Here is a 27,616-nt window from a genome sequence, read left to right on the forward strand (position 1 = left end):
CTTAGATGGATATTCTCATATGACATGCATTCACACACGTCAGTTAGGGGGTTAATCTTATTGGAGAATAGCCTTCCACAGTACTGGGAGTTAGTAGATTGTCCTCAATCTCCCTGCTCCTGTATGTAATAGATAAGAGGCAGCACAAACAAGCCGTAATAATATTGCTAAGTCAGAAGGTATAAATGGTATACACTCCCAGTGTTTGATCTATATCACTTAAAACAGTGTGTCATCTACGGCTGATTGAATCAAACTGGAATGGTCTTACTGCAATAGAAAGTATCACTAACGTGTTATGCAGACAGTAGACCCATGTATTCAGTGATCCGCAACAAATGTTTCAAAATTCAGCCGTGTCAGTGCTATCATAGCCTGGCTGATTTACAATGTATCCAAAGCTTGTGCTGCTGGTTACATTCTCCTGCAACTGCCGTATAACATAACACACAGTCTGCACTATACATAGAAATGAGGATATCTGTTTCTGTGAATTAACCCTTTTCTACTGACTGAATGAAAACGAAGATTAGCTGTCAATTAGCTGCGTGTCCTATTGTTCATTGCCGTAATAAGCAATTGTGCATAATATTATGCTTAATCTCTCAGCTATAGCCAGATAAGCCTTACTAAATCCTTGGTGAGAGGGAGACAACACTTATTTAATATCTGGTAACGTCCTAAGGTACATTTGTCCGGTGCCCCGGATATCAGATTTACATCAATAATTGCACATTTCAATTTAGTGTATGGAGACAGTGTGATCTTTTAAAAACACGGCACCCAGAAGGTGGATGGCGTGCTAACCAATGCGCATTTCGCATATAAGCTTTAACGAGGTATAAATACACGTGCGGTTTGATGTTTGCATTCGCTCCATTCACAGAATGGTGAATTTATGTCGTAAATTTTTTCTAGCGATCACTGGGCAAAACAATCATAATATGTGTAAACACTAAATGCATGATTAAGAAGACCTGCTTTTCCCTTCCCAGGCATACACAATGTGTCATCAGTTTAGCATGTAACCACTTTGGGGCAAAATTAAGTTTGGTGCAGAGCAAGGAAAAAAACGGGGAAAAAATGGTTGCAATGCAGGAGTTGAACATATAAAAGTTGCTGCTGCTTTTATGTGTAGCGCACAAAGGGGGTTATTCAGGTTTGTTAGCAAACCAAAAAAGTAAGCAGTTTAGCAAGACCATGTGCACTGCAGGAGGGGCAGATGTAACATGTGCAGAGAGCTAGATTTGGGTGGAGTGTGTTCAAACAGAAATCTAAATTGCTACTGTGTGTAAAAATAAAGCAGTCAGTATTTACCCTGCCCAGATAACCCACCCAAATCTAACTCTCTCTACAAGTTACATCTGCCCCACCTGCAGTGCAGCATGGTTTTGCCCAGTTTTGTGCTTTTTTGGTTTGCTAACAAACCTGAATAAGGCCCAAATACTGGACATATTGAGTCACTACCACTGCTTCTGTATTGTATGGTCTGCCCATAACATGAAACACCAGTGTTCTCTCAAACCAGCTTAAGTGTTTACAGATCATAGCACATATCTCACTTAATGGGCAAGAAAATGATTATAGAACATTAACACACCTGGTAAACCAAACCTCTAGCTTCTTAAGAGCCTTAAAAAAAACAATTTCTAAAAAAAATAAAGAAAAAAAAAACCACCACCAAAATCTATAATCTGTTTATATGTGTATTTATGAAAATAAATAATAGAATTCAAAATTATAAAACCAGCCCCCAAAAAAATGTAAACCCCAAAATTGTCAATAACTGTACTGTAAGGTATTGTATAACTAGGAGTCAGGATTTAGCATGATGTTTCCTGGTCAGTCTTGTTCTGGATATAGGGCACTCAGAGTTTTCACTATTAAACTTATTCTACAAACTTATTCTCCATTGTGACTGGAATTTACAAATAGTTTGTAATGACTTCACTGTTCCTATTAGAAATAAAGCAGGGAAATTGCACAGGAGTAAAATCATGCAAAATAAAGTTTGCGATTCATTATACTACTCCCTTTTGCAAATACACTTTTAGAAATTACCAATTAGTTTAGAGAGCTGCTACCGGGAATCAACTACATCAGAAGTTATATCTCAGAAATGACAGGCCTAGGAGAACTTAATATTTATTGTTGCGATAAGACTTGTCCTGAACAGTTATAAAACTTTTACATACGATACCTCATTTTTCATCACTAGGGGTTATAGATACGCAGCTTTAATGATTGTTAAAAGTTAGATTTTAGTGTCTCTTTGCTTAGAATGTGCGCCCCAACAAAAGAATCCTTCTCTCGTTTTATAGATGTTACTTCTGTTTCAAAACTAGCTGGGTGCTAATAATAAGTTCTGCATTTCACTAAAATGTGGTCCTGCACCAAAACTTCCCCTCTGGGTTTATCCCAGGCAGCGTCTATGTGTCTGGATTACTTTCAGGAAGTAGGTAAGTGAGAACTGGGTAGCCCAGCATGTAAAACACAAACAAGTTTTCTCTGGAGAGTTCCTGGTTAAAATATCACGATGAGCAGAAAAAAATTAAATAAAAAGTCATATGCGCAATTAAGTAAGACACCGCGGATGGAAAATAAACTTTTTTTCCCCTATCGACCACAACATAGAATAACCAAAAAAGAGGTTCATTAATTTCCCATTTTAAAGTGCATTTCCTTCTACCAGTGAACACAAATTAGCATTCTGCTTTCGATGTAAATGAACTAATTTAAAACAAAAATTGCGCTATGTGCATATATGAGCTGTAATCTGTATCACTTGGATCATTTTCTAAACATAACAGGTTAAAATAAAAAAATTAAAACAATTGGCTGCTATGGGTTACAGCAGATTCAGGCACAGTCCATATTGAGGTTAATTAAGGCCGACAGAGAATGGAATGCTCAAATCCAGGAGGCCCCCATATTATGTGCACAACCAATACAGAGTGGCTCCCTCTGCTCTGGTACACAGTAGCCAACCCAGTATTTCAGCTGTTGCTACCAACACCCATGTTTTTGCACAGCATATTTGGTCATTGGAGTTAGAGATTATATACACCTATTTATATATATATATATATATATATATATATATATTGAGAGAGAGAGAGAGAGAGAGAGAGAGGGAATGGCACTCCCGGACCCAAATAATAAACAACAAACAGCAGCTTTGTTGAAAGTCAACGTTTCGGGGATTCTCACCCATTTATCAAGACTTTTGGGTCTTGGGTTGCTTCTGAAGATGGTCAATAAAGACCGAAACGTTAAGCTTGATTAAACGGGGTGGTCTCGTTTATTCACCTGATTAAGTCCTTTGAGTGCCGCCGATTACATTGAAAAAATAAAAAATAAAATATATATATATATATATATATATATATATACACATATTATATATATACATACATACATATACACACACATACTCCAAGGTCCGGCACTCCAATAATCCGTAAATCAACTTCAGCCTGTGCCATCACAGCGATACAGACATACCCAGAGAAGGTGCGGCACTCGACTTGAATAAATAGACAACCAAACCACGCTTCAGCAACATTTCAGTGTATTAAACACTATCATCAGGCTAACAATACAACAAACAGCACATACCTTATATATCTTAGACCACCACGTGTAACGCCCATGTCTGCACCGGGACTGCACACCCGGCCGGCATCGAGAATCAATGACGTCATTCCCAACTGACTAGCGCACAGGGAATGACGCGGTGCTCACCGTCACCATAGTTACAGCTTAAACAAAACACAAGCAGAACATTGACAGCAGGGAGGGACAAAGTAACATGAAACATATTTCATGTTACTTTGTCCCTCCCTGCTGTCAATGTTCTGCTTGTGTTTTGTTTAAGCTGTAACTATGGTGATGGTGACACCGCGTCATTCCCTGTGCGCTGGTCAGTTGGGAATGATGTCATTGATTCTCGATGCCGGCCGGGTGTGCAGTCCCGGTGCAGACATGGGCGTTACACGTGGTGGTCTAAGATATATAAGGTATGTGCTGTTTGTTGTATTGTTAGCCTGATGATAGTGTTTAATACACTGAAACGTTGCTGAAGCGTGGTTTGGTTGTCTATTTATTCAAGTCGAGTGCTGCACCTTCTCTGGGTATATATATATATATATACACACATATATACATACACACACACATATATATATATATATTTATATATATATATATATATATATATACACACACACAAACTTTTTTCAAATTACTGTATAAGTCAGTTTTCTCTAAAGAAACACATGTATGGTTTAATGTATTTTATATAGACAACTCATAATAAGCTATATATCCAAATCTTTTTTTTTTTTTTTCCTTATCACCAGTTGGTGCAGATTTAGACTGTTCGGATGAGTTACCACCTAAGCAAATAAAACCCATAACATATGTGCAAATTCTGCCATGAAGGTGTTGTGTGTGTGTGTGTGTGTGTGTGTGTGTGTGTGTGTGTGTGTGTGTGTGTGTGTGTGTGTGTGTGTGTGTGTGTGTGTGTGTGTGTGTGTGTGTGTGTGTGTGTGTGTGTGTGTCTGTATGGGAAGGAGGTGTTCTATGCCTTACGCTTTACTAAACACTAAGAATACACAGGCATAGTAGCAGCAAGACTGGTGTAAATCCTCGCATTAAACTACAAGTCCTTTAGCCATGACCACAAAACTTCCCCAGTTAAGGGATGAGAAGGTTTGTCTAGATGAAAGGAAAAAAAACACAGGACACTCAGAATTCCTCGTGAACATTACGAGCGTAGTCCATCAGTTTGCTTCCTGTGAAATACTCGCTGTATTTTAGGATCTCATCTAAACCCAAGTGATGGTCTTGGTTTTCATCTGCTACCGCGATCATCTGTTTAGCTTCATTCAGGGCATTGTAATCATTCATAGGATCCATGTACTCCTGGCAACACACAGAACAGGTTGTTTAGTTTGTAGAAGACACAAGAAAACAAAACAGATCTGCACCTACAAAACACCTGTTAAATAAAATCCAAGTACAATGTGTGGATTAGTTATATTCAACCAATCTCCTACACACAGTACAAGTGACTTGTGCATTCCAACAGTCATTATTAGAGGGGGTTCAATTAGCCACGGGCTTTAACATGTGGCTTATCAATTAGTGAATTAGGGTAAATCTCTGACTAGCCCTGAGGTGCACTTAACGCAGAATTCTGCTCTCGCCTTTGGAGGGTGTAAGCAGAAAATAGGATTTAAATACCTACCGGTAAATCCTTTTCTCCTAGTCCGTAGAGGATGCTGGGGACTCCAAAAGGACCATGGGGGTATAGACAGGATCCGCAGGAGACATGGGCACACTATAAGACTTTGAATGGGTGTGAACTGGCTCCTCCCTCTATGCCCCTCCTCCAGACCTCAGTTATAGGAACTGTGACCAGGGAGACGGACATTTCGAGGAAAAGGATTTTTGTTAAACCAAGGGCGAGATACATACCAGCTCACACCACAACACACCGTACAACTGGATTACCAGGAATACCAGATAACAGTATGAACTAACAGCAGCAACAAGCTGAATATAACTGATACACAACCTTCGTGTAACCGAAAACAACAAGTATCAATACAACTGCAAGAACCAGTCCGCACTGGGATGGGCGCCCAGCATCCTCTACGGACTAGGAGAAAAGGATTTACCGGTAGGTATTAAAATCCTATTTTCTCTTACGTCCTAGAGGATGCTGGGGACTCCAAAAGGACCATGGGGTCTATACCAAAGCTCCAGACCGGGCGGTAGAGTGCGGACGACTCTGCAGCACCGATTGAGCAAACATGAGGTCCTCATCAGCCAGGGTATCAAACTTGTAGAACTTAGCAAAAGTGTTTGAACACGACCACGTAGCTGCTCGGCAAAGTTGAACTGCAGAGACCCCTCGGGCAGCCGCCCAAGATGAGCCCACCTTCCTGGTAGAATGGGCCTACACTGACTTCGGCAACGGCAATCCAGACATAGAATGAGCATGCTGAATCGTATTCCAAATCCAGTGTGCAATAGTCTGCTTGGAAGCAGGATTTCCAATCTTGTTGGAAGCATACAGGACAAACAGAGCCTCTGTTTTTCTAACCCGAGCCATTCTGGCGACATAAATCTTCAAAGCTCTTACGACATCGAGAGATTTTGGCACCGTCACGGCATCCGTAGCCACAGGCACCACAATAGGTCGATTTATGAGAAACGAAGACACCACCTTCAGCAGAAATTGCTGACGAGTCCTCAATTCCGCTATATCCTCATGGAAAATCAAATATGGGCCCTTGTGAGACAAAGCCGCCAATTCCGACACCCGTCTGGCGGACGCCAAGGCCAAAGGCATGACCACTTTCCAAGTGAGAAATTTTAACTCAACCTTTCGCAAAGGTTCAAACCAGTGGGACATAAGAAATTGTAACACCACGTCAAGATCCCACAGTGCCACGGGTGGCACAAACGGAGGATGGATATGCAGCACTCCCTTCACGAAAATCTGTACCTCAGGAAGGGCGGCCAATTCTTTTTGAAAGAAAATAGATAAAGCCGAAATCTGCACTTTGTTGGAACCCAAATTCAGGCCTGCATCCACACCTGCCTGCAAAAAATGGAGGAAACGACCCAGCTGAAACTCCTCCGTAGGAGCTTTCTTGGCTTCACACCACGACACATATTTTCTCCAAATACGGTGATAATGCTTCGCCGTGACCTCCTTTCTAGCCTTAAGGAGAGTGGGGATGACTTCCCCGGGAATACCCTTTCGAGCTAGGATTTGGCGTTCAACCTCCACGCCGTCAAACGCAGCCGCGGTAAGTCTTGAAATACGCACGGCCCCTGCAGTAACAGGTCCTCTCTGAGAGGAAGTGGCCAAGAATCATCTATGAGCAATTCCTGAGGATCCGGATACTGCCGGAACACTTGTTCGTCTTATGATCCTCAACACTTTTGGAATGAGAGGAAGTGGAGGGAACACATACCGAATGAAACACCCACAGAGTCACCAGGGCGTCCACTGCACTGGCTTGGGGGTCCCTTGACCTGGAACAATACCTCGGAAGCTTCTTGTTGAGGCGAGACACCATCATGTCTATTTGAGGAATTCCCCAACGCCTTCTCACTTCTGCAAATACCTCTCGATGAAGAGCCCACTCTCCTGGATGGAGATCGTATCTGCTTCCCAGTTGTCCACGCCCCGAAGGAAGACTGCCGACAGAGCGCTCACGTGTTTTTCCGCCCAGCTGAGAACTCTTGTGGCCTCCGCCATTGCCGCTCTGCTCCTTGTTCCGCCCTGGCGGTTTACGTACGCCACCGCTGTTATGTTGTCCGACTGAATCAGGACAGGTAGACTGCGAAGAAGGTTTTCCGCTTGCAGAAGGCCATTGTAAATAGCTCTTAACTCCAGAACATTTATGTGGAGACAAGATTCCTGGCTTGACCATTTTCCCTGGAAACTTCTTCCTTGTGTGACTGCTCCCCAGCCTCGGAGACTTGCATCCGTGGTCAGCAGGACCCAATCCTGGATCCCGAACCTGCGTCCCTCTAGAAGGTGAGAACTCTGCAGCCACCACAGGAGAAAAATTCTGGACCTGGAAGATAGACTTATTTTCCGGTGCATCTGTAGGTGAGACCCGGACCATTTGTCCAGCAGGTCCCACTGAAACACCTGGGAATGGCTTCGTACGCCGCAACCATCTTCCCTAGCACTCGAGTGCATTGATGAATCGACACTCTTGCCGGTTTCAGAATCTCTTTGACCATGCCCTGAATTTCCAGAGCTTTTTCAGCCGGAAGAAACACTCTCTGCAGTTCCGTGTCCAGGATCATGCCCAAGAAAGGCAGTCGAGTTGTCGGAATCAACTGGGACTTTGGCAAATTTAGAATCCAACCATGATGTTGCAGAACCGTCAGGGAGAGCTCCACATTACTTAGCAACTGCTCCTTCGATCTCGCCTTTATCAGGAGATCGTCCAAGTACGGGATAATTGTGACACCCTGCTTGCGTAGGAGTACCATCATTTCCGCCATGACTTTGATGAAGACCCTCGGGGCCGCGGAAAGCCCAAACGGCAACGTCTGAAATTGGTAATGAGAATCCTGCACCGCAAATCTCAGGAAAGCTTGATGTGGAGGATATATTGGGACGTGTAAGTAGGCATCTTTTATGTCGACTAACGCCATAAAATCCCCCCCTTCTAGACTGGAAATCACAGCTCGAAGAGATTCCCTCTTGAACTTGAAAGTTTTCAAATACAGATTGAGGGATTTTAGGTTCAGGATCGGTCTGACCGAGCCGTCCGGCTTTGGCACGACAAAGAGGCTCGAATAGAACCCTTCTCCCCTTGGGACGGAGGAACCGGGACAATGACACTCTGTTGACACAGCTTTTGCATCGCAGCATTTACTACTTCCCTTTCTGGGATAGAAACTGGCAAGGGTGATTTGAAAAATCGGTGTGGAGGCATCTCCGGAAACTCCAGTTTGTACCCTTGGGACACTATGTCTACGACCCAAGGATCTAGGCCCGATCGAAACCAGACCTGACTGAAGATTCGGAGATGGGCCCCCACCACCCGTAGGGGAGCCCCAGCGTCATGCGGTGGACATGGCAGAGGCGGGGGAGGACTTTTGGTCCTGGGCGCCAGACACAGCAGGCGACCTTTTTCCCCTTCCTCTACCTTTTGAAGCGAGGAAGGACGAGCCCCTTAGTTTTTTGTATTTATTAGGCCGAAAGGACTGCATCTGATAATGGGGCGCCTTTTTCTGTTGTGCGGGAACATAAGGAAGAAAAGATGACTTACCCGCTGTAGCGGTAGACACCAGGTCAGCGAGGCCGTCACCAAACAAGACACTACCTTTATAAGGGAGAGCTTCCATAGCTTTCTTGGAGTCGGCATCAGCATTCCATTGATGAATCCACAGCGCTCTCCTGGCCGAGACTGCCATGGCATTGGCGCTTGATCCCAAGGTGCCAATATCCCTCGCCGCATCCTTTAGGTAAGCTGCAGCATCCCTGATATAACCGAGAGTCAAAAGAATGTTATCCTTATCTAGGGTATCCATGTCAGATGCCAAATTATCAGCCCACTTAGCAATAGCACTACTCACCCATGCCGACGCCATGGCAGGTCTGAGGAGTGCACCCGTAGTGACATAAATGGCCTTTAATGTCGTTTCCTGCTTAGGATATGCAGGATCCTTGAGGGCAGCCGTGTCAGGAGACGGAAGCGCCACTTTCTTGGAGAGCCGGGACAGAGCCTTGTCCACATTGGGAGATGACTCACACTTTTCCCTGTCGTCAGAGGGGAAAGGATATGCCATAAAATTTCTCTTGGGAATCTGACACCTTTTGTCAGGCGACTCCCAAGCCTTTTCACAAAGTGTGTTTAGTTCATGAGAGGGGGGAAACTTCACCTCAGGCTTTTTCCCTTTAAATAAACAAACCCTTGTATCTGGAACAAGAGGCTCCTCAGAAATATGTAAAACATCTTTAATTGCCACAATCATGTACTGAATACTCTTTACCAATTTTGGATGTAAACTGGCCTCACTAAAATCGACACTGGAATCAGAGTCCGTGTCGGTATCCGTATCTGCCATCTGGGTAAATGAACGTTTCTGTGACAAGGCGTACTCCATGGATTTTCTCCACGTTTGTGTCTGAGAATCAAAATTATCCAGCCTCTTAGACAATAACGCCACATTTGCATTCAATGTACTCAACATATTCACGCAATCAGCAGACGGCGGTGCCGACAGAGTCAATCCCAAATCCTTCTCTGCGCCCCCATTAACTTCCTCCGGGGAGGAGCACTCAGCCTCAGACATGTCGACACTGTACCGACACACACACACACACTCACACTGGCAATAGGGGACAGACCCACAGGAGTGAGAGGGAGTTTACCAGCTCACACCCCAGCGCCCATATACTACTAAAAAAAATAAGAATTTACTTACCGATAATTCTATTTCTCGTAGTCCGTAGTGGATGCTGGGACTCCGTAAGGACCATGGGGAATAGCGGCTCCGCAGGAGACAGGGCACAAAAGTAAAGCTTTAGGATCAGGTGGTGTGCACTGGCTCCTCCCCCTATGACCCTCCTCCAAGCCTCAGTTAGGATACTGTGCCCGGACGAGCGTACATAATAAGGAAGGATTTTGAATCCCGGGTAAGATTCATACCAGCCACACCAATCACAACATACAACTTGTGATCTGAACCCAGTTAACAGTATGATAAAACGTAGGAGCCTCTGAAAGATGGCTCACAACAATAAACAACCCGATGTTATTGTAACAATAACTATATACAAGTATTGCAGACAATCCGCACTTGGGATGGGCGCCCAGCATCCACTACGGACTACGAGAAATAGAATTATCGGTAAGTAAATTCTTATTTTCTCTGACGTCCTAAGTGGATGCTGGGACTCCGTAAAGACCATGGGGATTATACCAAAGCTCCCAAACGGGCGGGAGAGTGCGGATGACTCTGCAGCACCGAATGAGAGAACTCCAGGTCCTCCTCAGCCAGGGTATCAAATTTGTAGAATTTAGCAAACGTGTTTGCCCCTGACCAAGTAGCTGCTCGGCAAAGTTGTAAAGCCGAGACCCCTCGGGCAGCCGCCCAAGATGAGCCCACTTTCCTTGTGGAATGGGCTTTAACAGATTTTGGCTGTGGCAGGCCTGCCACAGAATGTGCAAGCTGAATTGTACTACAAATCCAACGAGCAATCGTCTGCTTAGAAGCAGGAGCACCCAGCTTGTTGGGTGCATACAGGATAAACAGCGAGTCAGATTTTCTGACTCCAGCCGTCCTGGAAACATATATTTTCCGGCCTTGACAACGTCTAGCAACTTGGAGTCCTCCAAGTCCCTAGTAGCCGCAGGCACCACAATAGGTTGGTTCAGGTGGACGCTTAAACCACCTTAGGGAGAAACTGAGGACGAGTTCTCAATTCCGCCCTGTCCGAATGGAAAATCAGATAAGGGCTTTTACAGGATAAAGCCGCCAATTCTGACACGCGCCTGGCCCAGGCCAGAGCCAACAGCATGACCACTTTTCCTGTGAGATATTTTAACTCCATAGATTTAAGTGGGTCAAACCAATGTGACTTTTGGGACCCAAAAACTACATTGAGATCCCAAGGTGCCACTGAAGGCACCAAAGGAGACTGTATATGCAGTACCCCTTTTACAAACGTCTGAACTTCAGGGACTGAAGCTAGTTCTTTTTGGAAGAAAATTGACAGAGCCGAAATTTGAACATTAATGGACCCCAATTTCAGGCCCATAGACACTCCTGTTTGCAGGAAATGTAGGAATCGTTGAATTTCCTCCGTCGGGCCTTACTGGCCTCGCACCACGCAACATATTTTCGCCAAATGCGGTGATAATGTTTTGCGGTTACATCCTTCCTGGCTTTGATCAAGATAGGGATGACTTCATCCGGAATGCCTTTTTCCTTCAGGATCCGGTGTTCAACCGCCATGCCGTCAAACGCAGCCGCGGTAAGTCTTGGAACAGACAGGGTCCTTGCTGGAGCAGGTCCCTTCTTAGAGGTAGAGGCTACGGATCCTCCGTGAGCATCTCTTGAAGTTTCGGTTACCAAGTCCTTCTTGGCCAATCCGGAGCCACGAATATAGTGCTTACTCCTCTCCATCTTGTCAATCTCAGTACCTTGGGTATGAGAGGCAGAGGAGGGAACCCATACACGGATTGGTACACCCACGGTGTTACCAGAGCCTTTACAGCTATTGCCTGAGGGTCCCTTGACCTGGCGCAATACCTGTCGAGTTTTTCCAACGGTTTATAATCATGTGGAAGACTTCTGGGTGAAGTTCCCACTCTCCCGGGTGGAGGTCGTGCTGAGGAAATCTGCTTCCCAGTTGTCCACTCCCGGAATGAATACTGCTGACAGTGCTATCACATGGTTTTCCGCCCAGCGAAGAATCCTTGCAGCTTCTGCCATTGCCCTCCTGCTTCTTGTGGCACCCTGTCTGTTTACGTGGGTGACTGCCGTAATGTTGTCCGACTGGATCAACACCGGCTGACCTTGAAGCAGAGGTCTTGCTAAGCTTAGAGCATTGTAAATGGCCCTTAGCTTCAGATATTTATGTGAAGTGATGTCTCCAGGCTTGACCATAAGCCCTGGATATTCCTTCCCTGTGTGACTGCTCCCCAGCCTCGCAGGCTGGCATCCGTGGTCACCAGGACCCAGTCCTGAATGCCGAATCTGCGGCCCTCTAGAAGATGAGCACTCTGCAACCACCACAGGAGGGATACCCCTGTCCTTGGTGACAGGGTTATCCGCTGATGCATCTGAAGATGCGACCCGGACCATTTTTCCAGTAGGTCCCACTGGAAAGTTCTTGCGTGGAATCTGCCGAATGGGATTGCTTCGTAGGAAGCCCCCATTTTTACACAGAACCCTTGTGCATTGATGCACTGAGACTTGGCTCGGTTTTAGGAGGTTCCTGACTAGCTCGGATAACTCCCTGGTTTTCTCCTCCGGGAGAAACACCTTCTTTCTGGACTGTGTCCAGGATCATCCCTAGGAACAGAAGACAAGTCGTCGGAACCAGTTGCGATTTTGGAATATTGAGAATCCAATCGTGCTGCCGCAACACTACCTGAGATAGTGCTACACTGACCTCCAACTGTTCCCTGGATCTTACCCTTATCAGGGAATCGTCCAAGTAAAGAATAACTAAAATTCCCTTCCTTCGAAGGAATATCATCATTTCGGTCATTACTTTAGTAAAGACCCGGGGTGCCGTGGACCATCCCTACGGCAGCGTCTGAACTGATAGTGACAGTTCTGTACCATAACCTGAGGTACCCTTGGTGAGAAGGGTAAATTTCTTTGACATGAAGGTAAGCATCCTTGATGTCCCGAGACATCATGTAGTCCCCTTCTTCCAGGTTCGCAATCACTGCTCTGAGTGACTCAATCTTGAATTTGAACCTCTGTATGTAAGTGTTCAAAGATTTTAGATTTAGAATCGGTCTCACCGAGCCGTCTGGCTTCGGTACCACAATAGTGTGGAATAATACCCCGTTCCCTTTTGCAGGAGGGGTACCTTGATTATCACCTGCTGGGAATACAGCTTGTGAATGGCTTCCAAAACTGCCTCCCTGTCAGAGGGAGATGTCGGTAAAACCGACTTTTGGAAACGGCGAGGGGGAGACGTCTCGAATTCCAATTTGTACCCCTGATATATTACCTGAAGGATCCAGGGGTCTACTTGCGAGTGAGCCCACTGCGCACTGAAATTCATTGAGAACGGGCCCCCACCGTGCCTGAGCTTGTAAAGCCCTAGCGTCATACTGAGGGCTTGGCAGAGGCGGGAAAGGGTTTCTGTTCCTGGGAACTGGCTAATCTCTGTAGCCTTTTTCCTCTCCCTCTGTCACGAGCAGAAAAGAGGAACCTTTTGTCCGCTTGCCAACAAAGGACTGCGCCTGATAATACTGCGTCTTATTTTGAGAGGCGACCTGGGGTACAAACGTGGATATCCCAGCTGTTGCCGTGGCCACCAGGTCTGAAAGACCGATCCCAAATGTCCCCTTTTTTAAGGCAATACTTCCAAATGCCGTTTGGAATCCGCCTCACCTGACCACTTTACTGGTAGAATTGGACAACGCACTTATACTTGATGCCAGTCGGCAATTATTCCGCTGTGCATCACGCATATATAGAAATGCATCTTTTAATGCTCTATAGGCAATAATATACTGTCCTTATCTAGGATATCAATATTTCCAGTCAGGGAATCCGACCACGCCAACCCAGCACTGCACATCCAGGCTGAGGCGATTGCTGGTCGCAGTATAACACCAGTATGTGTGTAAATACATTTTAGGATACCCTCCTGCTTTCTATCAGCAGGATCCTTAAGGGCGGCCATCTCAGGAGAGGGTAGAGCCCTTGTTCTTACAAGCGTGTGAGCGCCTTATCCCCCCTAGGGGGTGTTTCCCAACGCACCCTAACCTCTGGCGGGAAAAGGTATACTGCCAATAACTTTTTAGAAATTATCAATTGTTATCGGGGGGAAACCCACGCATCATCACACACCTCATTTTATTTCTCAGATTCAGGAAAACTACAGGTAGTTTTTCCTCACCAAACATAATACCCCTTTTTGGTGGTACTCATATTATCAGAAATGTGTAAACATTTTCCCTTGCCTCAATCATGTAACGTGTGGCCCTATTGGAAATCACGGTTGTCTCTTCACCGTCGACACAGGAGTCAGTATCCGTGTCGGCGTCTGTATCTGCCATCTGAGGTAACGGGCGCTTTAGAGCCCCTGACGGCCTATGAGACGTCTGGACAGGCACAAGCTGAGTAGCCGGCTGTCTCATGTCAACCACTGTCTTTTATACAGAGCTGACACTGTCACGTAATTTTCAACAGTACATCCACTCAGGTGTCGACCCCCTAGGGGGTGACATCACTATTACAGACAATCTGCTCCGCCTCCACACCATTTTCCTCCTCATACATGTCGACACAACGTACTGACACACAGCACACACACAGGGAATGCTCTGATAGAGGACAGGACCCCACTAGCCCTTTGGGGAGACAGAGGGAGAGTTTGCCAGCACACACCAAAGCGCTATAAACTGTATAGGGACAACCTTATAATAAGTGTCTATCCCTTATAGCTGCTTATATATATTTTTAGCCAAATAAGTGCCCCCCCTCTCTGTTGTACCCTGTTTCTGTAGTGCAGTGCAGGGGAGAGTCTGGGAGCCTTCCTACCAGCGGAGCTGTGTGGGAAAATGGCGCCGTGTGCTGAGGAGATAGGCCCCGCCCCCTTCACGGCGGGCTCTTCTCCCGCTTTTATCTGGAAAACTGGCAGGGGTTAAATACATCCATATAGCCCAGGGGCTATATGTGATGTATTTTTTGCCATAGGAGGTATTTACATTGCTGCCCAGGGCGCCCCCCCCCCAGCGCCCTGCACCCTCAGTGACCGCAGTGTGAAGTGTGCTGGGAGCAATGGCGCACAGCTGCAGTGCTGTGCGCTACCTTAATGAAGACAGGAACGTCTTCTGCCGCCGATTTCTGGACCTCTTCACTCTTCAGCATCTGTAAGGGGGCCGGCGGCGCGGCTCCGGGACCCATCCAGGCTGTACCTGTGATCGTCCCTCTGGAGCTAATGTCCAGTAGCCAAGAAGCCCAATCCACTCTGCACGCAGGTGAGTTCGCTTCTTCTCCCCTTAGTCCCTCGATGCAGTGAGCCTGTTGCCAGCAGGTCTCACTGAAAATAAAAAACCTATTTAAACTTTTACTTCTAAGCAGCTCAGGAGAGCCACCTAGCCTGCACCCTTCTCGTTCGGGCACAAAAATCTAACTGAGGCTTGGAGGAGGGTCATAGGGGGTGGAGCCAGTGCACACCACCTGATCCTAAAGCTTTACTTTTGTGCCCTGTCTCCTGCGGAGCCGCTATTCCCCATGGTCCTTACGGAGTCCCAGCATCCACTTAGGACGTCAGAGAAATAATATATGATCACTGCGCTGTTTTATATACATATATATATAGCACCAATTGACTGTGTGACCCCCCCCCCCCCCCCCCCCCCCGCTTTTCTCCCTGAACTTGTTAAGGAGAGTGGAGGTCCGAGCCAGCATCTCTGCATGCACTGTGAAGAGAGAAAATGGCGCTGGTAAGCCGTGCGGCTAAGCCACGCTCCCACCCGGCGCGCTGTAGTCCCGCTAAAATTCAAATTATTATACTGGCGGGGGACTTATATTCAGTGCCTAGGCACCGATAATATGCTTTTTGCCAGTGAAAAACTCCAGTAACCTGCTGCCCAGGGCACCCCCCCCTGCGCCCTGCACCCTGTGAGTGCCGTTGGTGTGTGTGTGGGAGCATGGAGCGCAGCGCGACTGCTGCGCTGTACCTCCGTTACTGAAGTCTTCTGCTGTCACTGAAGTCTTCTGCCTTCTGTATACTCACCCGGCTTCTTTCTTCTGGCTCTGGGAGGGGGGTGACGGCGCGGCTCCGGGAACAAGCAGCTAGGCGCACCAAGTGATCGAACCCTCTGGAGCTAATGGTGTCCAGTAGCCTAAGAAGCAGAGCCCTTAACTCAGAAGAAGTAGGTCTGACTTCTCTCCCCTCACTCCCACGAAGCAGAGAGCCTGTAGCCAGCCGGTCTCTCTGAAAATAAAAAACCTAACATAAAGTCTTTTTTAGAGAAACTCAGGAGAGCTCCCCTAGTGTGTGTCCAGTCTCTCTGGGCACAGAATCTAACTGAGGTCTGGAGGAGGGGCATCGAGGGAGGAGCCAGTTCACACCCATTCAAAGTTTTATAGTGTGCCCATGTCTCCTGCGGATCCCGTCTATATCCCCATGGTCCTTTTGGAGTCCCCAGCATACTCTAGGACGTAAGAGAAATCCATTTTAAGTGCTAGCTCGGGGCTAGCCGCAAGTCACAGATGTAATCGTCCTGAGCACTTTACTCAGAACTTCAGTGGTACAGCCTGCTGCTAACTGAATTCCCCTCTAATAACAGACTGAATATTGGCTCAGTGAACAAAATGGCCATATCCACCATGTGCAGAGAAATAATCCACTTTAACCACTTAACTGATGATTTTTACCTTCAAAACATTGTTGTTGTTTATTAAAACACAGTGGGGCAGCGTGGTCGCCTGTGATCTGACCATGCCAGTTGAGCGTTTAAAGCAGTGCTGAATGTAACAAATCCGATAAATCAATGATTGGCTCAGTGAACAAAATGGCCATATTCACCGTGTGCAGGGAAAAATCCACTTTAAAGCAGATCTGAATGCAACAAATCCAAAGAATCCACTTTACAGCAGATCTGAATGTAACAAATTCAAAAAATCAATAATTGGCTCAGTGAACAAAATGGCCATATCCACCGTGAGCAGGGAAAGAATCCACTTTATAGCAGATCTGAATATAACAAATCAAATAAATCAATGCTTGGCTCTGTGAACAAAATTGCCATATCCACCGTGAGCAGGGAAAGAATCCACTTTATAGCAGATCTGAATGTAACAAATCAGATAAATCAAGGATTTGAAAGAAAAAAAAAATGAAAGAAAAAAAATCTAGGCGATGCAATAATCTTTTCACCCTACAATAATTTGTGAGCTCAGCCTAATGACAAGGAATATGTCTAATGTCATTAGAGCTGGGGCGTGGCCAAGCTTGGAAAGTAACAAACCATGAAAAGTGGTGGCAGACATACCCTTATAGTGGGGCTCATTTAAAGTCAGGAGTAAATTCAGCTAGTAGGTGCTAGATGCTGCATTCCTTGCATGGGATTTTTGCACTTCCGTTACATCCTTTTCAAAGTCCATTGGGGGAACACTGTAACCACTGTGTATTGATTATTGGTGTAGGACCAACAGTAATTGAAGACATTTTTATTATTGTCATAGCTTCTCCCCCACTACATCACCTAGTCTGCCGGTACAGGAGACAAAGTGGGATATAAATAAAGGGGAGAGAGAGAATGAGAACAAACGAGGACATTGGGGAGTGCCTACAGCTGCCCCTATAGGAGGAAATGTTCTGAAGTTGCTGTGCACAAATCCATTTGTCTAAATGTAGTGTCTTTGTATGCAAAAAATGGAAAAAAAAACTTGGACAGCATGGAGTGGCGGCTGAGTACAGCTGCCCAGGGAGGCACTCCCCTACCTTGTGAAATGTGCTCTTAAGTTTATAGGAACAGTTAACTAGTACCAAAACAGATACAAAAAAAAAAGAAAAAGTGTACAAAACTCACTTGGTAGTATATGTTTAGGCATAAGAATCATCACCTTAACAACCATACCAGCAAACCTTCTTTCAAATGATGTAACCCCCTCAGGACCGGATTAAGGTCTGTGGGGCCCCCCATCAATGGTGATCTGCAGATGCTAGAACTGAGAACTCCTATAGCATAATTGTGTGACAACATAACAAGTATTGAATATAGCAATAATTTTCCTATAAGTAGCTCAGCTGCATTCATATCTAGCCTAGTAGACTCTATTATAAGAATATAATACAGGTTGAGTATCCCATATCCAAATATTCCGAAATACGGAATATTCCGAAATATGGATTTATTTGAGCGAGAGGGAGATAGTGAAACCTTTGGGTACATTGAATCATCAAAAAACAAACTTTGTTTAATACACAAAGTTATTAAAAATATTGTATTAAATGACTTTCAGGCTGTGTGTATGAGGTGTATATGAAACATAAATGAGTTGTGTGAATGTAGACACACTTTGTTTAATGTGCAAAGTTATAAAAAATATTGGCTAAAATGACCTTCAGGCTGTGTGTATAATGTGTATATGAAACATAAATGCCTTCTGTGCTTAGATTTAGGTCCTATCACCATGATATATCTCATTATGGTATGCAATTATTCCAAAATACGGAAAAATACGATATCCAAAATACCACTGGTCCCAAGCATTTTGGATAAGGGATACTCAACCTGTATAGCAATCATTTTCCTAAAAATGCAAAACAATGTTAATATAAATTTTATTCTGGTTATATGTGCACATGCATTAATTAATCCTAGTTTAAAGCTGTCTAAGATGTAAAATCATAATGATTAAATCGGTCATTCTTAGGGATTATTAGAAAACTGATTAAGTATTATGATTTTACATCTTAGACAAGGATAAATTAGTGCATGTGCACATATAACCAGAATAAAATGTACATTAACATTTTTTTTGCATTTATAGGAAAAACAAGAGTTATGGTAGATTTACCTTTGTTAACTATCTTTCTTCAAAGTTCACAGGGTCCACAGGGAACATCGGGGGGTTGTAGGTGGTAGATGACAGCCCGGGCACCAAAAAGTTAAAGCTATTAGCGTATCCCAGAATGATCGGCTCCTCTCCCTTATAACCCGAACTCCATGCTCAGGCATTCAGTTTTGTTAACCAGCTCAAAGCAGGAAGAGGAAAGGAGAGAAGAAAGATGTTAGGCACATAAGAACAAATTTTCGCAGACAGGAGAAAGAAACCAGAGGCCAATGCATTAAAAACAGAGAGAGGGTGGGTGCCCTGTGGACCCTATGAACTTTGAAGAAAGAGAGTTAATTCTACCATAATTCTTGTTTTCTTCTTCAGGGTTCATAGGGGTTCCATAGGGAACATCAGGGATTTCCTAAAGAAGTATTTCAAAGGATGGGACACGCATGAGAGGATAAAAGAATCCGGCATCCAAAAGAAGCATTCTGGGAGGCAAATGTATCAAAGGCATAAAACCTAAAAAAACATGTGGACCAAAGACTACGTAGCCGCCTTGCACAATTGTTCGGTGGACGCACCACGGCGTGCCACCCAAGAAAGTACTACAGACCGAGTAGAATGGACAGAAATTAAAGCTGGAATACGAAGGTCAGCTTGAACGTAAGCTTGTGCAATGACCACTGTAATCAATCTGGCCAGTGTCTGTTTATTAGCAGGCCAACCACGCTTGTGAAATCCAAATAGAATGAACAGAGTATCAGACCGTCTGATGAAGCTAGTACGGTCTATATAGACTCGTAGTGCATGAACCACATCCAAAGAACGTTCTTTTGTTGATAAGTCCAGTGAGACAAAACCTGCAATCACAATTTCTTGATTAAGGTGGAATTTATGAACCACTTTAGGGAGATAACCAGGCCTACTTCAGAGAACCGCCCTGTCTTGATAAAAAATCAGGAAGACAGCCCACAGGAGAGGGCTCCTAAGTCGACACCCTCCTGGCCGATGCAATAGCAAGCAAAAACAGCACTTTTGTCGTCGGCCATTTGAGATCGGCTTACTCCAAAAGGTTCAAAGGGGAGCTCTTGGAGAGCATCCAGCACAACAGACAGATCCCATGGAGCTCCTGGATGAACATAAGGAGGTTGTATGCGGATGACACACTAAAGGAATGTACGAACAGCAAGTGAAGCAATTCTGCGTTGGAACCAAACAGACAATGTAGAAATGCACACATTGAAAGAGGCAAGTCGTAAGCCTAAATCCAAAACTCATTGAAAAAAGCAAGTATTCTTGAGAGTTTAAAAGATAGTTGCATCATAACGCTTGGTACCGCACCATGTAAAGTGAGCATGGTACACTCTATAATATATACGTGCTGAGGCAGGTTTACGTGCCTTAAGCATAATTTGAATTACAGCATTTGAAAATCCCTTTGTCCTTAGAATTGAGGACTCAAAAGCCATTCCGTCAAAGACAGACGGGCTAGATCTGGATGGAGACATGGGCCTTGAGATAGAAGGACCAATTGTTGAGGAAGTTGAAGGGGTTGCCCTACTGAGAGGGTCTGAAGATCGGAGAACCAATGCAATCTGGGCCAAGCTGGGGCTACCAGAATGAGGTTTCCTCCTCCTTGTTTGAACTTCCAAAGGACACAAGGTAGAAGGGATACCGGAGGGAAGATGTACGGTAGACAAAAGGTCCACTGGACTGATAAGGCATCTATGAATGCTGCTTGAGGATCCCTGTACCAGGAACAAAATACCAGAACTTTGTGGATGTGTCGAGAGGCCATGAGATCCACGTCTGGTAGACCCCATCTGTCCACTAGGAGTTGGAAGACCTCTGGTGAAGAGCCCACCCTCTGGCGTGAACAACCGGATGACTGAGGAAAACGGCTTCCCTGTTGAGTACGCCTGGAATGAACAGCACTGATATGGCCGGAAGATGACATTAGGCCCACCGGAGAATATTGGTCGCGTCTTGCATCCGCCATTTTGCTGCGAGTGCCGCCTTGATGATTGATATATGCCACTGTTGTGGCGTTGTCTGATTGAACCTGAACCAGTCTGCCCAGAGGAACAGTGCTCTCAATTGCAACACACTGATTGGTAAGGGAGACTCTGCCAGGCTCCATCACCTCTGAAACTTACTATTCTTACTATTCAGAGGTGATGGAGCCTTGTTGTTGTTCGGTTACAGCTCCCAAGCCGCGAAGGCTGGCATCTGTTGTGAGGAGCACCCAGATGGAGGTCCCTGTCCAGCTGCTGGTCGTGTAGCCACCAAGACAGTAAAAGTCGAACCACCAGAGTCAGTTATAATTTGTGACTTGATGCGATGATGCTTACTATTCTACTTGGCAAGAATCAGCCACTTAAGGGGGCGCGAGTGAAACTGCGAATTCGGCCCTGTCAAATGTGGATACCATCAGACTGAAAACTTACATTGCCGAATGAACAGACACTTGAGGACTGTGAAGGAACTGGAGCATTTTGTTCCTCAATTTCAAGATCTTGTCTGGTGATAAGAAAAGTCATTGACTTGAGAATCCAGAAGCATTCCCAGGTGTAACATCCGATGCGACGGTATAAGGGAGGACTTTTTCCAATTTATCAGCCATCTGTGACATTGTAGGGTTCGCTGATGCAAGAGTGCAATAGTAATATGCAGATAGGCATCCTGCATATCCAGGTAAACCATAAAGTCCCCAGGTTCCATGGGTAAAACTATGGATCGCAGGGTTTCCATGCGAAACATGGAAAATTTAACAAACCTGTTTAAAGATTTGAGGATGAGAATTGACCGGTGGGACCCTTTGGGCTTTGGTATCAGGAATAGGTTTGAATAGAAGCCTCTTCCCTGTTGAGACTGAGGAAATGGTACTATCACCCCAGAGTGTAAAAGCAAGCTGACCACATTTTGTAGTATCTGAGCATTTTACTAATCTGATGGAAGACCTGTGATGAAATACTGTTGAGGGGGGTGTCCCTTGAATGAGACGGCGTACCTTTGAAAGACTACTTCCTGCACCCAAACATCTAAAGTGGTCGTGGTCCAAACCTGCACAAAGTGCAGAAGTCAGCCTCCCATCCTGAGTTCTTCCAGGGGGAGGCCCGCCGAGTCAGGCTGCAGGTTGACGTGCAGCCCAAGGACTTGGGCATAGAGGTCTTTGTAACGCGTGTTTGCCTATGGAATCTGTCTTTTCGCTTTCCCTTGTGTACGAGCAATAGGAAAAGTGGAACTTTTGACCCACTAAGTAGGAGCCGGGGGCAAAAAAATGAGATTTATAGTAAGAACTCACCTTTGTTAAATCTCTTTCTGCAAGGTACACTGGATTCCACAGGGAATAACATCGGGGTGTAGAGTTGGATCTCGATCCGAGGCACCAACAGGCTAAAAGCTTTGACTGTTCCCAGGATGCATAGCGCCACCTCCTCTAGATCCCCGCCTCCAGGCACTGGAGCTCAGTTTTGTTAACCAGTCCAATGCAGTAGCAGGTAAGAGAGACAACAGTTAGTAGCCACATTCACTACATTCTAACGACAGAAGAAGGAACTAGCGGCTAATGCCATACAAATCCAAAGAAGCTAAATGCGTCAGGATGGGTGCCCTGTGGAATCCAGTGTACCTCGCAGAAAGAGATTTAACAAAGGTAAGTTCTTACCATAAATCTCCTTTTCTGCAGCGGGGAACACTGTGATTCCACACGGAAATACATCGGGGATGTCCTTAAGCCAGAGCCGGCCCTAGGCATAGGCAAACTAGGCAAATGCCTAGGGCATTTGGTATGTCTAGGGGCATCAGCAGCTTCTGCTGATTAAAATGATATGCAGCATGCCTATATTCTGTGTGTAGAATTTCATATGCAGATACAGCCACAGTCTCACACAGTATATAGGCATGCTGCATATCATTTTACTCAGCAGAAGCTGCTTGTGCATCCTAGCCACATAGCAATGCAAATAAGATGCATTTTTATCAAGAAAAGTCGCCCGACATTAGCATTGAGGCAAGATTTATGAGGACAAATCTGTATCCAAGCAGAGGCAGAGGTCACTGTGTTAGCGGCTGTGTGAATGCTGTGTGTGAGTGGGCTGGTTGTGCAGTAGTGTTCGGCATATGTGTAAGGGGCATTATGTGTGTCATGTAAAAATGCATTAATAATGTGCAGCAAATGTGTAAGGGGCACTATGTGTGCCATTATGTGTATAAGGGCATTAATAATGTGCGGCATATGTGTAAGGGGCACTATGTGTGTCATTATGTGTATAAGGGCATTAATAATGTGCGGCATATGTGTAAGGGATATTATGTATATCATTATGTGTATAAGTGCATTAATAATGTGCGGCATATGTGTAAGGGGCATTATGTGTGTCATTATGTGTATAAGGGCATTAATAATGTGCGGCATATGTGTAAGGGACATTATGTGTATAAGGGCATTAATAAAGGTTGTCATAATGTGTAAGGCGCATTATGTTTACAAGGACATTAATAATGTGTGTCATATGTGTAAGGGGCATAACTGTGTGGTATTATGTGTATAAATGCATTACTAATGTGTGGCATTATGTGTATAAGGTGCTCTACTGTGTGGCGTAATGTATAAAAAGGGCACTACTGTGTGGTCTAATGTGAATAAAGAGCAATTCAGTGTGGTATAATGTGAATAAGGGGCACTACTGTGAGGAGTAATGTATATAAGGTCTAGTGGTACTACTGTGTGATGTAACGTGAATTAGGGACACTATCGCATGATAAAATGTTAATAAAGTCGTAGTACTGTGTGGCGTAACTTGAATTGGGGGTACTAATGTGTGGCCATGCCCCTTGCCAGCAAAAACACACCGCTTTATGGGCTGTGCATCGACTGTTCTTATTTAAAATATAGGGGGGTAGGAAGCTCAATATAAGGACTGAGGGTGAGGGGTGATGGTGCTGGGAAAGGGGTGCACTGTCAGAGGCGGAACTAGTGGTGATGCTAGGGGGCACCAGCCAAAATCTTGCCAAGGGCATCATATTGGTTAGGGCCGGCTCTGCCTTAAGCAGTTCCTCATGGGAGGGGATGCACTGTAGTGGGCACAAGAACCCGGCGTCCAAAGGAAGCATCCTGGGAGGCAGAAGTATCGAAGGCATAGAACCTTATGAACGTGTTCACCGAGGACCACGTAGCCGCCTTGCACAATTGTTCAAAGGGTCGCACCACGGCGGGCCGCCCAAGAAGGTCCAACAGACCGAGTAGAATGGCTTTGATGGTAGCAGGAGCTGGAAGGTCAGCCTGTACATAAGAATGTGCAATCACCAATCTAATCCATCTGGCCAAGGTCTGCTTATTAGCAGGCCAGCCACGTTTGTGAAAACCAAAAAAGGAACAGAGAGAGAATCAGATCTCCTAAGCGAAGCTGTTCTCTTCACATAAATACGGAGAGCCCGTACCACATCCAAAGACCGCTTTTTGGAAGATAAACCTGGAGAGGTAAAGGCCGGAAGCACAATCTCTTGGTTAGGGTGGAAAGACGACACCACCTTAGGCAGATAACCAGGGCGAGTTCTAAGAACCGCCCAGTCACGGTGAAAAATCAGAAAGGGAGACCTACAGGACAAGGCACCCAAGTCTGAAACCAGTCTAGAAGAGGCGATAGCCAGCAAAAACAGGACCTTAAGAGTAAGCCATTTAAGGTCCATAGACTCAAGAGGTTTAAACGGAGACTCTTGTAAGGCGTCCAGAGCAACCGACAAATCCCAAGGAGCCACAGGAGGAACATAGGAAGGTTGAATCCGTAAAACACCCTGAGTGAATGTATGATCATCAGGCAGAGTCGTAATTTTTCTCTAAAAAAATACAGACAAGGCAGAAATATGAACCTTGAGGGAGGCCAGACGAAGGCCTAAGTCCAGGCCCTCTTGTAGGAAAGCCAAAAGATTGGCAGTACTGAACTTGAATGCATCATAATTCTTAGCAGCACACCATGTTAAGTAAGCATTCCAGATCCTATAATAAATCCGAGCAGAAGCCGGTTTGCCTGCCTTCAACATAGTTTGAATGACCACCTCAGAAAACCCTTTGGCCCTCAGTACTGAAGCTTCAAGAGCCACGCCATCAAAGCCAGCCGGGCCAAATCCTGGTAGACACAAGGGCCCTGAACGAGGAGGTCGGGGCGCTGCGGAAGTAGAAGAGGACGCTCTATCGAGAGACCCTGCAGGTCTGAGAACCAATGCCGTCTGAGCCACGCTGGAGCGATTAGAAGTAGTATTCCTCCTTCTTGCTTGAACTTCCGTATTACCCTGGGCAGAAGTGAAACCGGAGGGAACACGTACGGCAGCCGAAAGTTCCATGGAATTGCCAGTGCGTCCACAAATGTTGCTTGAGGATCCCTTGTCCTTGCTCCGAAGACCAGAACCTTGTGATTATGTTGAGACGCCATCAGGTCTACGTCTGGTAGGCCCCACTTGTCCATTAGGAGTTGAAAGACATCCGGATGAAGGCCCCACTCTCCGGCGTTTACATCCTGACGACTGAGGAAGTCCGATTCCCAGTTGAGGACTCCCGGAATGCACTGCCGATATGGCTGGCAGATAGCGTTCCGCCCATTGAAGAATCTTTGACAATTCCATCACCACCATGCGGCTTTGAGTGGCTCCTTGATTATTTATGTACGCCACCGAGGTGGCGTTGTCTGACTGTACTTGAACAGGCCTGTTCTGTACCAGAGGCAGGGCTAGTGTCAACGCATTGAATACTGGCCCCAATTCCAGAATGCTTATCGGAGAAGAGATTCCTCCCTGGTCCACCGACCCTGAAGAGAGTGTTGCTCCAAAACTGCGCCCCAACCCCGCAGACTTACATCCATCGTCAGAAGGACCTAGTTGGAGATCCAGAAGGGATGATCCATGCTGAAATGTTGGTCCTGTAGCCACCAGGTAAGTGACAGGCGAACCTCCGGAGTTAAGGAGATCATGCGAGTCCTGATCTGGTGAGGCAGGCCGTCCCATTTGGAAAGAATCAACCTCTGGAGAGGGCGGGAGTAAAATTGAGCATACTCCACCACGTCGAAAGCAGACTCCATGAGGCCCAGTACTTGCATCGCCAAGTGTATTGACACACGTGGGCGGGATAGGAAGCATCTTATTTTGTCCTGAAGTTTCAGGACCTTCTCCGGAGACAAAAAAAAAACAGCTGGTTGTGGGTGTCCAACAATGTCCCCAGGTGCACCATGCTCTGAGCAGGGACCAGGGAGAATTTCTTCCAGTTGATGAGCTATCCGTGGGCCTGTAGGAATTGGACCGTCAGTTCCAGATGATGAAGGAATTGGACCGTCAGTTCCAGATACGGCAGGATCCTGATGCCCTGACGGCGGTGGAAAGCAGTCATGACCTTGGTAAAAATTCGTGGAGCCGTGGTCAGACCAAAAGGTAAGGCATGGAATTGAAAAAATTGTTGAGCAAAACTGGCGAGGGGGACGTTTCTTGAAAGAGATGGCGTACCCGTGAGTGATGACTTCCCTTACCCAGGCGTCCGAAGTGGTCTGTAACCACACCTGGGCAAAACGTAGAAGTCGGCTTCCGCCCTGGGATCCCCCAGGGGCAGGACCACCCCGTCATGCAGCAGGCATGTCTATTTTGGAAGCAGGCTGATGGGAAGCCCAGGCACATTTAGGTTTGGGCTTAGTGGATTTGGAAGTGCAAGCCTGTTTTGGGTACGCCTGACTCTTTGCTTTACCTGGAGGTCGAAAGGAACGAAAGGAAGTACTCTTAGCCTTCGGAGCCGAAGGAGTAGTACTAGGCAGACATGCAGTCTTAGCGGATGCTAATTCAGCAACAATCTTGTTGAGATCTTCCCCAAAAAGTATGTTTCCTTTAAAAGGGATCACATCCAAGGTCTTTTTACAGTCCAGATCTACAGACCTGGACCGCAACCAGAGAATCCGGCGAGCCAGAATGGACGTAGTAGACACTTTGGCCGCCAGGACACCTGCATCAGATGCCTCCTGAATATAATGAGAGGCTGTAATACACTGCTCAAAAAAAATAAGAATTTACTTACCGATAATTCTATTTCTCATAGTCCGTAGTGGATGCTGGGAACTCCGTAAGGACCATGGGGAATAGCGGCTCCGCAGGAGACTGGGCACAAAAGTAAAGCTTTAGGACTACCTGGTGTGCACTGGCTCCTCCCCCTATGACCCTCCTCCAAGCCTCAGTTAGGATACTGTGCCCGGACGAGCGTACACAATAAGGAAGGATTTATGAATCCCGGGTAAGACTCATACCAGCCACACCAATCACACCGTACAACTTGTGATCTGAACCCAGTTAACAGCATGATAACAGAGGAGCCTCTGGATAGATGGCTCACAACAATAACCCGATTTAGTTAACAATAACTATGTACAAGTATTGCAGACAATCCGCACTTGGGATGGGCGCCCAGCATCCACTACGGACTACGAGAAATAGAATTATCGGTAAGTAAATTCTTATTTTCTCTGACGTCCTAGTGGATGCTGGGAACTCCGTAGGGACCATGGGGATTATACCAAAGCTCCCAAACGGGCGGGAGAGTGCGGATGACTCTGCAGCACCGAATGAGAGAACTCCAGGTCCTCCTCAGCCAGGGTATCAAATTTGTAGAATTTAGCAAACGTGTTTGCCCCTGACCAAGTAGCTGCTCGGCAAAGTTGTAAAGCCGAGACCCCTCGGGCAGCCGCCCAAGATGAGCCCACCTTCCTTGTGGAATGGGCTTTTACAGATTTTGGCTGTGGCAGGCCTGCCACAGAATGTGCAAGCTGAATTGTATTACAAATCCAACGAGCAATAGTCTGCTTAGAAGCAGGAGCACCCAGCTTGTTGGGTG

General features: G+C 45.9%; 1 protein-coding gene and 1 long non-coding RNA gene across 3 annotated transcripts in view; one reads left to right on the top strand and one right to left on the bottom strand.

The window, feature by feature from the left end:
- The window catches only part of LOC134966329 (uncharacterized), a 124,692-nt gene that overhangs the window by 23,016 nt on the left and 74,060 nt on the right, over positions 1-27,616 (top strand). The window lies entirely within an intron of this gene.
- Positions 4,260-27,616, bottom strand: part of SDF4 (stromal cell derived factor 4) — a 250,372-nt gene continuing 227,015 nt past the window's right edge. For both annotated transcript variants that reach the window (XM_063942989.1, XM_063942988.1), the window contains one exon: positions 4,260-4,926. In XM_063942989.1, the coding sequence (XP_063799059.1) occupies positions 4,750-4,926 (177 nt within the window). In that variant the 3' untranslated portion in view covers positions 4,260-4,749. The remainder of the gene's footprint in view (positions 4,927-27,616) is intronic.

The sequence above is a fragment of the Pseudophryne corroboree genome, chromosome 10 (genome assembly GCF_028390025.1).
Source record: "Pseudophryne corroboree isolate aPseCor3 chromosome 10, aPseCor3.hap2, whole genome shotgun sequence".
NCBI classification, from domain to species: Eukaryota; Metazoa; Chordata; class Amphibia; order Anura; family Myobatrachidae; genus Pseudophryne; species Pseudophryne corroboree.